The sequence below is a fragment of the Asterias amurensis genome, chromosome 8 (genome assembly GCF_032118995.1).
Source record: "Asterias amurensis chromosome 8, ASM3211899v1".
NCBI lineage: Eukaryota > Metazoa > Echinodermata > Asteroidea > Forcipulatida > Asteriidae > Asterias > Asterias amurensis.
Window position 1 is genome coordinate 4,750,933 of NC_092655.1, and position 14,386 is coordinate 4,765,318.

At 37.8% G+C, this 14,386-nt stretch overlaps 1 protein-coding gene across 1 annotated transcript; it reads left to right on the top strand.

Annotated features, from left to right (window-relative positions):
- The first annotated feature begins 2 nt into the window (after positions 1–2).
- LOC139940709 (eukaryotic peptide chain release factor subunit 1) lies at positions 3–10,777 on the top strand. Its single transcript, XM_071937075.1, has 10 exons — positions 3–474; positions 2,086–2,202; positions 3,279–3,477; positions 4,341–4,479; positions 4,844–5,034; positions 5,846–5,975; positions 6,502–6,657; positions 7,357–7,421; positions 7,950–8,022; positions 9,073–10,777. The coding sequence occupies exons 1-10, from the start codon at positions 386–388 to the stop codon at positions 9,222–9,224; spliced, it is 1,311 nt and encodes a 436-aa protein (XP_071793176.1). The 5' UTR covers positions 3–385; the 3' UTR covers positions 9,225–10,777.
- Positions 10,778–14,386: the final 3,609 nt, after the last annotated feature.

A 14,386-nucleotide genomic window follows, 5' to 3' on the forward strand; every position in this document is an offset into this window, starting at 1 on the left:
CTTTCATCACATGGCGAAATAGACACTAAAATATTTCATCCGTGATCGAAATGTGAACTAATTTTACTAAAAAGTCGACTCAAAACGGAACAAAAAAGTTATATCTGGACTCAGAAAGGTGTAGTCTATTGAAATCAACAGCATTTGGTTCACTTTTACCGGAAAGGTTACTGTTATTTGTCATCGAAAGCTCGACTGATTCTATTTGAAGTGGTGCGAAACATACGGTATTCACGTACATGTGTTAAGAGTAGGAAGCCGGTTCGAGCATTTTGGATACAAATTCCTCTACGGAGTTGCCGTTTTCCAGCGGGGAAAACCTGACTTTTCTGAATACAGACGATTATTTCCTCCCAGTGCCGTAAGGTTCGAGGATCTCACCATCATGTCTTCGAACGACGAGACGGCAGCGGACAGGAATGTGGAGATATGGAAGATTAAAAAATTGATAAAGAGTTTGCAAGCTGCTCGTGGGTAAGTGAACGGCCATGTTTTACAAACCATGAACGTGCGTGGTTGGCCGTGATGTCGCAATCACGCCATACTCGCTGCGTATTTTCACAGCCTTTGTAAAAATTAAAAATACAAAGGGAATGCCTGGTTTTATGTGTACTTTGGGACAAGCTTGGATTGTACGATTTTCGTTTATCGCGTATTGGTTTACCACAAATGTGGGAGTGTTTTAATTTAAAATGAACCTGTGAGTGTGAGTGACTGTGTAACTGTAAGCATGGAGGTTTGTTATGAAAAAAAAGTATAAAAATTAGAAACTGACTGACAAATGACAGATGGATGAATTTGAAATGATCTCATTTGACCATGGAGGTACTTACAATTGTTTTTAGTGTATCATGTCAACAAAAAGATCAACTGTGTGTCCATAAAGGGGGGGGGAGTGAGTCCACTATGCTCTCAATAAAACAATTACTTGGATAACTTTCTGTATGGCGCCACCACTTTTTCACTCATTTTTACAGAAAGGGATATCTCATTGAGGTAAATTAAATACTATATTATTTCATATCGAATGAAAAAGTGGTGGCACCATACGGAAACTTTTCCTTTTACTTCTTCACATACAAGTATTAATTAATTAAAGCCATTGGACACTTTCGGTACATATGGTTTTTTTTTAAGTTCACAGATTTACAAATAATTTACAGGGTGTACAGAAGGTAATGGTGAAAGACTTCTCTTGAAATGTTATTCTGGGAAATGCTTTATTTTTTGATAAAACATTAAAACAATATCAATTTTCGATATCGAGAATTACAGATTAATTTTAAACACATGTCACACGGCGAAACGTGCGGAAACAAGGGAGGGTTTTCCTGTTAATTTCTCCCAACTCCGATGACCGATTGAGCCTAAATTTTCAAAGGTTTGTTATTTTATATAAGTTGTGATACACAAAGTGTAGGCCTTCGTCAATACTGTTTACCGAAAGTGTCCAATGGCTTTAAGACAAATTAATTTATGAAACGACAAGAATGAAACAAAGCAAGGTGTGGATCTCTGATTGGAATCTATGATGTTGGCTCTTCTTTTTGAAGTCCTCATTAGGCTACCTCTCGAAATGTTTGAGAAAAATGGTAATGATTTTACCTTACCCATTCATAAATAACCATGAAATAACTAACTAAATCTGCTCAGAATTGAACACAATATGAGCACAAAAATCCTCTTTAGCCATCATGGATTTTTCATGACCTTTTCACTTGGTATGGGCTGTGCCTAACTTTGTTGCTGTAGTGACCCGTTTAAAGCGACGATTAACAACAAAAGGGGGGGCGGTCCAGGTCTTTTGAAAGCAAGGATGTGTACAAATAACAAAGTTGTTGCAATGATAAGTCCTAACTGTGTTAGTAGAGAAGTCCTGTTACATTGATTTTCATATCATGAAAACATACAATTTTTTTCTCACACTACTCAAGTACTATGACTGTGGTCTACACATCATTACCTTTGCATGGGGTTGGCTCAGTGGTTTCTTTCCCTGTGTTTCACCTCTGTGGTGGGCCCTATGCTTTTTTATGTTAATGTTTTTTATGATTCAGTCTTATTTCCTGTCTTAAATCTTTACAGCAATGGCACCAGTATGATTTCCCTCATCATCCCACCTAAGGATCAAATTTCAAGAGTTGCTAAGATGTTGGCCGATGAGTTCGGCACTGCCTCCAACATCAAGAGTCGAGTCAACAGGTCAGTTAATAACTATCTTAAGTTCTCACCTTCTGAGAAAGCAGTTTGACCTTGCCTCTCACCAGAGTTAATACGTTCAGTATTTCTGAGAAAACAAGTGATGGTCAGTCAGGCCCTTGAACTTTGCTCTTGAAAGGGCACAACCTTTCTCCTCCAGTGGTAAATGGCACTTCTATAGAGAAGTTGTAAGTGTGTATTTGAATCTTGCAGAGGGCACCACAGGAAAAGCACAGGGCACAACATAGATTGCTTGTGGGTGCTGTAGGTTTTTTTGAGGCTAGGTCAAGTTTAAGATTCCGGATACAACACCCGAAATGCTAACCTTAAATCAAGTGCGGGTTTTTGTCTTGAGTACTAGGCCATAATATGGCCACGACAGACAGACACACTGAGCATTTTTTCTGGCGTTTAAAGGCAACCAACTTCACAGCATACAAAAGGAGCACTTAGGCAGCTCAATAATAATAATAATAATAATAATAATAATAATAATAATAATAATAATAATAATAATAAAAGAGACTTATAAAGCGCATTTTACAAAATTCAATGCACTGGAAGAGTGCTACGGAAAAGACGATTATGAGAATAGATGTGTTTTTAATTTACTCTTGAATGTCTGGAGTGTGTTGGTGTTCCGAATATGACTTGGTAGGACGTTCCAGCACCGGGGAACAGCGACTGAAAAGGACCGGTCCCCTGCCATTTTGTGTGTGCGAGGGATTGTTAGATTCTGGCTCTCCTCTTGCTGTAACTCACTATCCACAAGAAAATCATGAGGAAACTAAAATGTGTATCAATGAATGTTCTTATCCGAGCTTGCCTGGAGCTGGGTGTCTTTAAGTTGCCTTGTGTGACATGGCCTTTAGTCATTGAAACTCCATGAAACAGGGAAGCAATAATTTGTCTCTCTATAAATGTGTAACTATTCTCTAATTCATCATAGAAGGTCTCTCTAAAAAAAACGACTTGTTCTCCTAACATTTAAAAGTTGGTATTGGTGACTGCTATGGAAAGAAACAAATTCTTTTAGTTGAACCAGTATGTTAAAGCTTCTTGCAATTTCTTCCGATCAGACTCTCTGTCCTGTCAGCCATCACATCTGTACAACAACGTCTTAAGCTCTACTCCAAAGTCCCTCCAAATGGCCTTGTCATCTACTGCGGTACCATCGTCACAGACGACGGCAAAGAAAAGAAAGTCAACATTGACTTTGAGCCCTTCCGACCCATTAATACCTCACTGTACCTTTGCGATAACAAATTCCACACAGAGGTGAGTGATATGTGAACCTTGAACAGAATGTAGGAAGAAATGAAGATCAATACTACCCCAACTCTTGAAAATCCACTGCATGTTTTGTCTGAGGAATTTGCTATTTAACTGATTATACTTTACACTGGGTCTGCTAAACCTCCAGAGTTTGACATTGGGTGTTGAGTTACTGAATGGTGTTGGACTGACGAGTGCACCAATAAACTGATCTGCTTTTCCATGGGATCAGGCAAACCACCATCAGAATCCAACAGTTTGGGCGTTTTATATGGGCTCATGGGGCATACCACCATAGTCAAAGTCCAACAGTTTGGGTGTTTAGTTACTGAAAGTGGTTACTGAATGGTGTTTGATTAAAGACTGCCCTTTACGTGGGATCAGTCAGGCAAAAAGCCAAGTCACACTACAGCGATAACGAAAATGATAATGATCATGACGCAAAGAGAATTCGCCCACGCTCATTCAACCAATCAAGAGCGTGCATTGCTAACATTCTCGTTTTCGTTCTCGTTATTGAGGCCTGTGTGACCGGGCCTAAATTTTGGAATAATGAAAGTCTGACAGTTCGGTTACCTTGTTACTACATGTATGGTGCTCATTTTGTTTTGTAAGCGCGAGGAAGGAGTTAAGTAAACTCCTCAAAGGAAATAGGGGTATGATGTAAGTATGATGTATTCAAGCACAAGTACTCAAAATGATATTTGCAACCTTAACTAGAGGACATTTTAAGAAACCCCAGAATGCTTTCTACGCCAACACAAGAGGGCAGCATACAAAAATATTGAGTTAATGTGTGCCATCTTAGAATTATGTTTGTAAACTGCAATTTGATATTCATACTGTTGTTACTCAACTCTCAACAGGCACTGACAGCATTGCTGGCCGATGACAACAAATTTGGTTTCATCGTTATGGACGGAAACGGTGCCCTTTTTGGCACACTGTCAGGAAACACACGAGATGTCATGCATAAGTTCTCTGTTGACTTACCAAAGAAACACGGTAAGGTTAATTTATTTTAAGTGGACCTTATGTAATGAATTTTTACTGGTCCTTAGGAGATCCAGTTATGCCTACCTACCATTCTGATCTAACGAGAATAAATATGCCTTTTGTGTTTGAAATCCCTCAAAATAAACGCACATTTTAACACAATTAGTTAAGGAAGATGGGTGAACCCCCAAATCAAAGGTGTTCCAATTTCTGACTTTGCATGTTGACTGTTAAGAGAACTTTGTTGAATTTACATGTGTGTCTCTTTATTCACTGTATTATGTTTTCCACAATAACAAACTTCCAAAATCTTTTTTCACTGTATTATGTTTTCCACATAACAAACTTCCAAAATCTTTTCTGTCATCCATAGGTCGTGGTGGTCAGTCAGCACTGCGTTTTGCCCGTCTTCGCATGGAGAAGAGACATAACTACGTGCGCAAGGTCGCCGAGGTCGCAGTGACTTTATACATCAGTAATGACAAACCCAACATTGCTGGATTGATCCTGGCTGGATCTGCTGATTTTAAAACTGAACTTAGTCAATCAGATATGTTTGATCCGGTATGTACCCTTCAAGGTTTAGTCAAATACTCCTGTTGTTATGTTAGGGCTGTGAATGCATTTCTTCACTATTTCAAGTTGATAAATTATAGTGAGAGTCGTTAACCACCGGTTTTTTTCAGAACCAACACTACTCAAAAGATTTTTAAATCCTACTTTATTTTAGTGAGTAATAATACCGGAACATATTCAATTTGATAACTCTGTTACCACTGAATTATGTGCTTACAATCACTGTCTCCGCTTACTGTGCAACCTTGAATTTCTGCGCTAGCCGTGTTTGCGTTGGGGGGGAATATCAGGGCCAAACTTCATAGCTCTGCTTACCGTAAGCAAAGAACCGGCGCTTATGGAAGCAAGGAATTCCATGCTTACATTACTAAAATTGAATAAGTTAACTGGGACTGTTTGCTTGTCTGGTGCTTACTCCATACTCCGTGCTTACACAGCTAGCCCAGAAAATCTGCACTTACCAGTAAGCGGAGCACCGTGATAAAGGCCCGGTCACACAGGCCCCGATAACGAGAACGATAACGAGAACGATAAAAATGCACGCCCTCGATTGGTTGAATGAGCATGGGCCTATTCTGTGTGGAGCATTTCAACCAATCGAGGGCATGCATTTTTATCGTTCTCGTTATCGTTTTCATTATCGGGGCCTGTGTGACCGGGCCTTTAGTGTAAGTGTAGGATTCAGCGGTAAGCAGAGCCATGAAATTTTGCCTAGCTTTAGAATACTGGGATAGCATGGGTTGGAATCCCCGCCAACAGTTCTGATACTAAATATTTGAATTGATTTTTTAATTCTCAGAGGCTACAGAATAAAATCTTGAAACTAGTAGATGTCTCCTATGGAGGTGAGAATGGTTTCAACCAGGCTATTGAGCTGTCGGCAGAGGTGCTGGGAAATGTTAAGTTTATTCAAGAGAAGAAACTCATCGGTAAGTAAACAGAGAGGAGGATGTGAGGAAACGTGTCACTTTATGAAATTTTATTGAAACCTCAAATGTTTTTCATTTCTTATTTGGAAACTGTATGTTGACACTTGAAGCTAGGGTCGTGGATTGGTTTTAGTCAATGTTATGCTGATTTATAGATCAAATATCAATAAAAGTACAATAGTAGTCACCTGTGAAAATGTCAGCTGAATACAGTGTCTACTTATTGAGAAAACCGTATTTCTGCTATTACCGTACTTTCATCAAGAACATTGAATCTTTCCCTGTTAAGCAAGGCACCAGCAGGCCTGGATGCATGCAGGCCACGGACTCCAATGCCTGCCCCTGGTCTTGGCCTTGGTGCTTCAAAAGTTTCCCATTGACTTAAAATTTTCCAATGGAAGTGTCCCTCGCAAAATGAAAATGGCCTTGCCCTCTCAAAGATGTTTCCAGGCCTGTACCAGTGGACACCTTTTTAATCTCAGCCCTGAAAATTATTGGTTTCCTTTTTGTCTTGTTTGGTTTTAAGGTAAATATTTTGATGAGATCTCCCAAGACACAGGGAAGTATTGCTTCGGTGTTGTGGACACACTCAAGGCTCTTGAGATGGGAGCAGTGGAAATCTTAATCGTCTGGGAGAATCTGGAGATTATGAGATATCTCTTGAAGAACCACTCTGCTGATGGTATGTAACTCTTGCATCATTAGAACCGTATGATATCTATTGATCCAAAAGACCCTTCAAATGAAATATGGCGCGTGTGCACTAACATTTTGGTTGGAAAATTTCTCTGTTTTATATACGGCTAATAACTAAGGGATACATCTGCCAACCAATAGGGTCTGTACGCATGCGTGAATGTAATTAGCATATTTCATGGGAAGGGTCTATTCACCTGACCTCATCACAACAATGACTCCTGGTTGCGCCATTGTTGTAGTTAGTGTCCCTGTGTAGAGTTTACTGTCCAGTGGGCATTTTAGGGCAAGTCCAGGTATTAACCATTGGTCAACTTGACATGGTTACACCCTGTGTGATATCTTTTGACCCAGTTGTGGCTTGTCGTGGCCAGGCGGATAAGAACACTGGAATCAAGCTCAGAGTGTGGGTTCGAGTCCTGGTTGTGACACCTGTGTCCTTAAGCAAGACACAATATTGTGTAGTAGGCATTTCAGTCACTGCACACATGTTTACATGCTCACCAAAATGACTGACCGTGGACAGACATTATCCATGTGTAACGTCAGTACAATAACTTAGTAAAGGGGTTGATATTCAAAGTGTAAATACTAAACAAAAATATAAAGAACTACTAGAGTTATAACTGAGACACAATAATACATTTATAATTTTTTGATTCTGATATTTTTGTTTTGTGAACAGAGGAGAAGGTTCTGCACCTCACATCTGAACAAGAGAGAGATAGAACGTACTTCATGGATAAAGATGTAAGTTAGTCAGGTAGATTGACTTATTAATCTTAATTTTTTTTTACCCATCAACGATGTGTGTTAGCACTGTATACTCATTACTTTATCGAGTCCTGTGAACAAATATCACAGGCATCACATCAGTGTATGGGTAAAAACCAAAATTAATATTCTTTATCCCCGATGCAAATTTAAGCATCTCTTATAGATTGATTTAGAACATAGTCCCTTGTTTTTTATCTGTTTACAAACCCTAAAATGTATCCCTCTGCAGTGTCACACTTGTTTTGCGTCATTTTCTTCAAATCTGATTTTTGAAAATGTGTTCTTTTATCTCTTTGATTGATACTGTCATTGTTTTAATACTTTGGAAAGAAAATGAACCCTGACCTTTGACTCTTGTAAATTTGGTCGGACATAAGCCGTAATTCCTAAACCAACTGGAAAATTAGCTGCTCTGTGAAAGAATGTAATTGGGCAAATGCTGGTGAAAATTGTAGGACTTTCAGTTTTGTTAATTTTTTCTTCTGATTTCCTTTTTGACAGACCGGTGTCGAGCTTGAGTTAGTGGAATCACAGCCATTACTGGAGTGGCTTGCAAACAATTACAAGACATTTGGTAAGCAATCTCTTCATCTTCTGGTCTCAAATCAAAACTTTATTTAGTCGTAATACCATTTTATTTCATTTTTCAGGACTTATGGTTTGTGGATAATCTCATCACTGTGAGAGTTTCTTTCTCTTTAAATAGAACTCAATTAATTCAAATATTTTCAGCAGGTGGTTTCATTTAGCCATCCACACCTATGTGTTTGTGTCGTCTGTGAGACCGCAGCTATAATGATGTATACGAAAGAACATTATTTTGCCAAATTGTTTACAGTTGGTGTAAAGATATGGATAGAGAGATAGATAAAACTTTATTATCCCTCACTGGGGAATTTAAATGGGCTTGACAATCAACAGCACAATACAAATGATCAGCAACGAATGGGTCACACAATTAGTGTAAATCCATAGAAAGAAAAAAACCGCAAGAAGACAATTTGGTTAATAGATAATTAGGGATCAGAGCCAGCCAGCCCCATTGTTCAAACAGCTCATTGTACCATTTTATAGCTGCTGGAACAAATGAGCTGTCTTTTCGCGGTGTTGTGGTCACTCTTTGAAATGGTCTTGCAGAAAGCCTGTCCTAAATGACAGATTTGTCTCAGTGCTTTTAAAGATTTTGAAGCATTGTTTCATAACCAGAAATTTAAAGGGGCACAGTCACAATCATGGGTATCAGTTTTTGTTGTGTCCATTTTACGCACCTGATTTTATGAACAACATTCTGAAAACCACTGATGTAGCAGCTATCTCAATTAGTATATCAATATAAACAATCGCTGTGTTTTTAATAATGAATAAAATACAAGATCTGCATAGAATATCTCACTATTTATCTGTTTTTTATTTGGTGTTTTTATAACAAAATGTGTACCTAATCATGGGTACACATTTTGTTTGTTACAAAAATACCAAATGAACAACAGATAAATATTGAGTAACTCTTCGCAGATCTTAAACTCAATAAACACAAGCGTTTTATTGTTACTGTGCACCAAGGAATAACTTAGAGGCTTTTGGGATACAAACTTTACTGGGTTTTTTATTGTGTTTTTTTTAGGTTCCACCCTTGAAATTATTACAGACAGATCACAAGAAGGGTCACAATTCTGCAAGGGATTTGGTGGCATCGGAGGAATTCTCCGCTACAGGGTGGACTTCCAACAGATGGAATTGGACGATAATGATTTCAACGATTTGGACGACTACTAAAGGAAAAATAAAGATAACGTTCTCATACTGAGAGGTCAGATTAAGCCCACTTTGAGGGATGATTAGTCAAGGGATTAGTTGGTATAGCTACTGTGGATTGTACCTGGATTGTGAAGAGATTAGCAGAGGATTTGCTTAATCTTGAGCAGTGTCACTAAAAACATTGGCCAATGTGTGAGACTGTTAAATATGAACCTATTTTAAGAAAGCCAGTTGGGTATAAATTTGAACCATTAAAATGTACCACAATGCAGTGACACATCTTCCCTGTCACTTGTCAAGATGATGCTACTTAGTAAAACAACAAATGTAGTTCAAAAGTTCAAACCCCAATCTTTTGTGGGAACTGGGAAACAGGTTTTTTAATTGTTTAATAGTAAGAGCTGAAAACAAGTATTCAGCCTTCTATGAAAATCAGGCAACTATTAATACCTCATACCTTAAGTCAAATTGTCACTCCACCCTTTATAATCCATTACCAATTTAACCCTTTAATGTTATAAAATGTATGCTGTGATTTGCAGGAACACCATATTCATTAAAATAATCGCTCTACAAGTTGTGGTAGTTTTGAAAGGGACATTGGTAACAGACCTGGAATTTAACCTTTGAAAGGGCAAGGCCAATTTCATTTTGCCAAGGGGCACTTCCATTGGTTAATCTTAAAATCAATGGGAAACATTTGTAGGGGCACCAATGCCAAGTCCAAGGACAACAGAGGTCATGGCCTCCGTGGGCTGTATGTAATTCTAGACCTGTGGTGAGCAACCATTCCGCAAATCAGCTCATTATCTCGTTTTGGGGGTTTCTTAGCGAGAAGAAAGTCTTGTTCTGCCTAGCACTTTTCCATAAGTCCTGTTTTGCATGGTTGTCTTCAGGAGGAAGCTGGCTTCTGATGCTGCAGCCTGTCAATCCGAGCATACCTTTTTGATTGTATTATCCAATTGTTTAAACCACTTGTTCTTTTCAGAATCACCACAACTTATTCTGAGATTTGTTCATGTATATAATCGTGGTGTTACCGCACACCTTATTAAGTAACTCCACCATGCAAAGGTTCACATACTTTTTAAAATATTAATCAGAAAACTGAGTTGCGTGTTACACACTGCTTACCAACCACAAGGATCTTTGGTATAAATAAGGAAAACTAATAGTTGATGGCCCGAGGTTTCGACCCTCGACCCTAGCAGAATCTTTCTCAAGAAAGACTGGTGGGGTCTAAAGAAAGATTGTTATGGGGTAGAAATAGAATTTGCAAGGGTGGATACATCGGGCCATTAACTATTTTTTATAATTATTCATAATTTCCCCCTCTTGTATAACCCCCTCCCCACTCTTTTTGAAATTTAAATCCGAAAAGGAATATACGATTTTATAATCTTCGACTTAAAGGGCCGTTGCATTCTGTTGTTTTTTTTTTCTTTTTTTTCTTTTTTTCTCAAATATATTCCCACTTTTTTGAATTGTAAAGCTGGATTTAAGTTTGTGATTTGAATCTCCACTGTCAAGAATTGGTATACATGTACTGTGGAGGATTCTATGGTGAGAACCAGTGACAGAGGTGGGGACCGGTTTTTAGGATCACCTGGAATGGAATTTTCAAAAGAGAAGTTTTTCTGTCAAATTTTTTTGTTCAATTTTCCAACAATAGGATTGCCTTCCCTTTTTCTTGTCTGTCTATTTCACATAAAGGTAACTAACTGGCATGAACCAAAGATATTTTAATGTTTTTTTCCTCTCATATTTGTACACTTTGGCCAATGTTTGTTAGATTTTGAAGCTTCTTTTAGTATCTGGATGAGAAGATATGATCATGGAATTTTCACAGTGATAATTTCTTTGGGGGTTTTATGCAAGTACTGACTAATAGATGGGTGCAAACAATGAGTTAGGATATGGTTTGTTTATCACTGATGTAGTGATATCACTAACTGCTTCTGGTGAGATTCGAACCTGTAACCCTTCTGAAGCCTTCCTTTAATTTGAATCTGCTATTCATGTGTTTGAATTGCTTAACATCATGAGAATCAAGAAATATACAGGTATGCCTGTGTCATTTTAGAACTAAGAATCAGATTGCTGACTGAATCGTTATACAGCCATCGCCATTGTCTTGTGCCCTAATCTGGCACTGATATGCATACATTGTGTTCAATGCAAAACAGGTACCTGACTTATTATTCTTATTGGAGAAAAAAAAATAAGTTGGTTGCATATCAGAAAGTAATGATTACCCTCAAAAGAAAAGAAAAGTTATTAGGAAATTTCTGTGGTGAGTTGCCACAGTTCACTTGTATCCATTTTTATACTGTGAAGTGTGGCATTAAATATCTTGTGTGGTGGTTCACTGTTTATGTAGATTTAATTCAATACAGGAAAACTGTCAAGAAAGTATTTTATATATCAAGAGAGTTATGTCATGCTTCAACTTGATGATCCTCCACCTGCAATTGGGAAAGGCCCAACTTAGGATGGGCCCAACTTAGTGGGCCCAACTTGGGATGGGCCCAACTGCTGATTGGATGGTTACTCAGGCTTTTAGGTGACACTCAACAATGTACATACATGTCTTTAATATCTACCGAACAGAGAATGACGTTCTTATTGTTTTAAAAACTAATAATTTCTTTTCTTTAAGCTACTGAAATTTGTTGTTACATGTAAACAATAAAGATTCAACAAGGGAAAACAAAATATAGATTGACATCAACAAAATCAAATAAAGGTGTGATGTTTATACTTATTTGTAATATGACTGATGTTCAGTTGAAGGTTGATTTTAAAATAAATCTTAGCATGGGAAACTCGGTCTGAACTTGTATCTTGGTAAAGGCTCAATTTGATTGTTACAAAAAAATGAATGCTAAACAAGAATTAGCAAAAGCCGGTTACAAACAGTTGGCATAACATGGCATATTACCTTGTATCCTGTTTCTGCTAAGCAAGATTTGTTTATAGACCCCCCCTTGCTTATGACATCACATGCCCAACCAGCTCTCTCACAGCACAGGTCAGTGAAGATCTATCATTGGCTGAGTGTTGTGCGCAGTATGTCATGCGCGCACGTTTCAAGTGCTTGACCTCGGGGATGGTGACCAATGCAAGGGGTCCATCAGCACAATGTCATCACATTGGAAAGTTGTTCCCAAATGTTTTCCCTTTTTTCCCTGTGATCTTCAGTCTTTGTATTTTGATGTAAGTATCGTCCTATTTTTAAAATGATGTAACCAGGACTTATTTGGAACACATTTTGAATTATTGCAACCAATAATATTGACCACAAATAAAGATATTCGGTGATTACATCTTATATTTCATTGCAAATGAATTTCAATTTCTCATGTATTCCTCTATTAGTGAGCACGTTTTGATTTTCAATATTGTTTAAATTTGATTTTAAAATCTCTTCAATTAAAATAATAGACAAATTTGACAAAGCAAAGAAGTTAATGGACACCATAGGGGGGCCTACTCCTTTTGCTCTCGCCAAAACATTTTTTTAAAAGTTTGTTGTGTCTATAGAGGGCGCTATTCACAGCTCTGTTGACCAGTCAATAGTGCATGTAAACCACATACAGCAAGTATATGGAGAGGTAGAAATGATCACAGGGGGGAAAGAACTGCTCTATTATGCAGTTAAATCCCTCCCCCCCCCCCCCCTTCAAATGCAAAACATTCACCAGTGTATTACAGTGTAATTATGCAGTTTGCTTTCAAAAATAATGATTTAAAAAAAATACTAACTGGCCTCCGAAAAGAAAATTATCTGACTTATCATCTAATTGAAAAGTAATCTCATTTTATTTAATGTATTTTTTGTTTTTTTTTGTTTATGATTTCAATTGTGAATAATAGTTAAGTGTAGGCCTACTTAAAGGAAAAGGCATGTCATTCTGAAAAAGTCACCATACGCCTACTTGAAATTCATATTAAATAGACTTGTCATCTACTTCAAGTTCATATTAAGTAGAAAAAATGTTTTTTTTGCGTTAGAATTATCATTTATAAAATCTACTTAAGGCCCTCATTTTTTTGCCATTGTGAATAACATTTAAATGTAGGCCTACTTCAAGGGGAAAGGCATGGCATTTTACCTAAAAATCATTACATTAGAAGAAAACCGTCAGAATGGCAATTACCAAGTGCAAAAGAAAACAAATTGCAGGGGGGGGGGTACAAAAGCTCCGAGAGACAGAATCTCCTGCCACACCGGGCAAGCTCCTGGTGATAGTTGACACTCTTTGAAAAACAATTTTTTTCCACAAAATGTGGGGATATATATTAAATTTTGAACGATTACTCTTACCGAACATGCTGTGGGAAGAACCCTACTAGTATTTTCAAAGCATTATTATTAGGCGGCCAGTTTGCCCAACAAAAGTATGGCCTATCCAAACACACACTCAGAATTCTTCAAGCAAACAAAGTGCACACTGCAAGCTGTACCAGCACTGGTTACCAAACGACCTGCTTGCTACTTACACTAAATTTAGCAGGAAACCAGTAAAAACCAGCCAAGAGCGATGGTTTAGATGAAGTTATTAATAGCTCAGCACGTGACGATCGGGGGATATTTGCATAACGCATTCTGAATTAGCCAATCAGTAGAAGGTTTTTCACAACTGTTGACCAATGGCAAGCCCTAAAACGGTTCCCTAAAATGCTGGCAGACGGCATTCACCACTTTACTCGTATCCCTTCGCACCAAGGAGAATGGGTTTATTTATTTTTGTTTTCAAAATAAAAATTAAAACAAACTTAAAATGTATCCTTCTTAAGCCATATTGAGAATAGTTAACAAGCATTATATAGGTTTTATTGGACAAAAGGTGAATTTTGATGACATTTTCAGTGACCGCGCAAGAATATAAATCCAGTAAACCGCCCCTTGGAAGAAAAAAAGCAAAAGTGACCCACGCAACCTGTTGCGCTTGTTCAGTACTAGTGAAATTGTTAACGCAGAACTGACTCAGCTAAAATTATTTAACAAACAATTCTCATAAAATTCCTTTTGTCAGGTCATTGTTTCCGTTTTTATTCTTATACATTGACCGAGAAAAGTTTCCAAGTGGAGCTGGTGTCTTTTTCATCTCAGCGGAGGACAATATTTCCGGGAAATTTTCCACTGAAGTCATTGCCGGAAAACGTTTGCAAGTGGA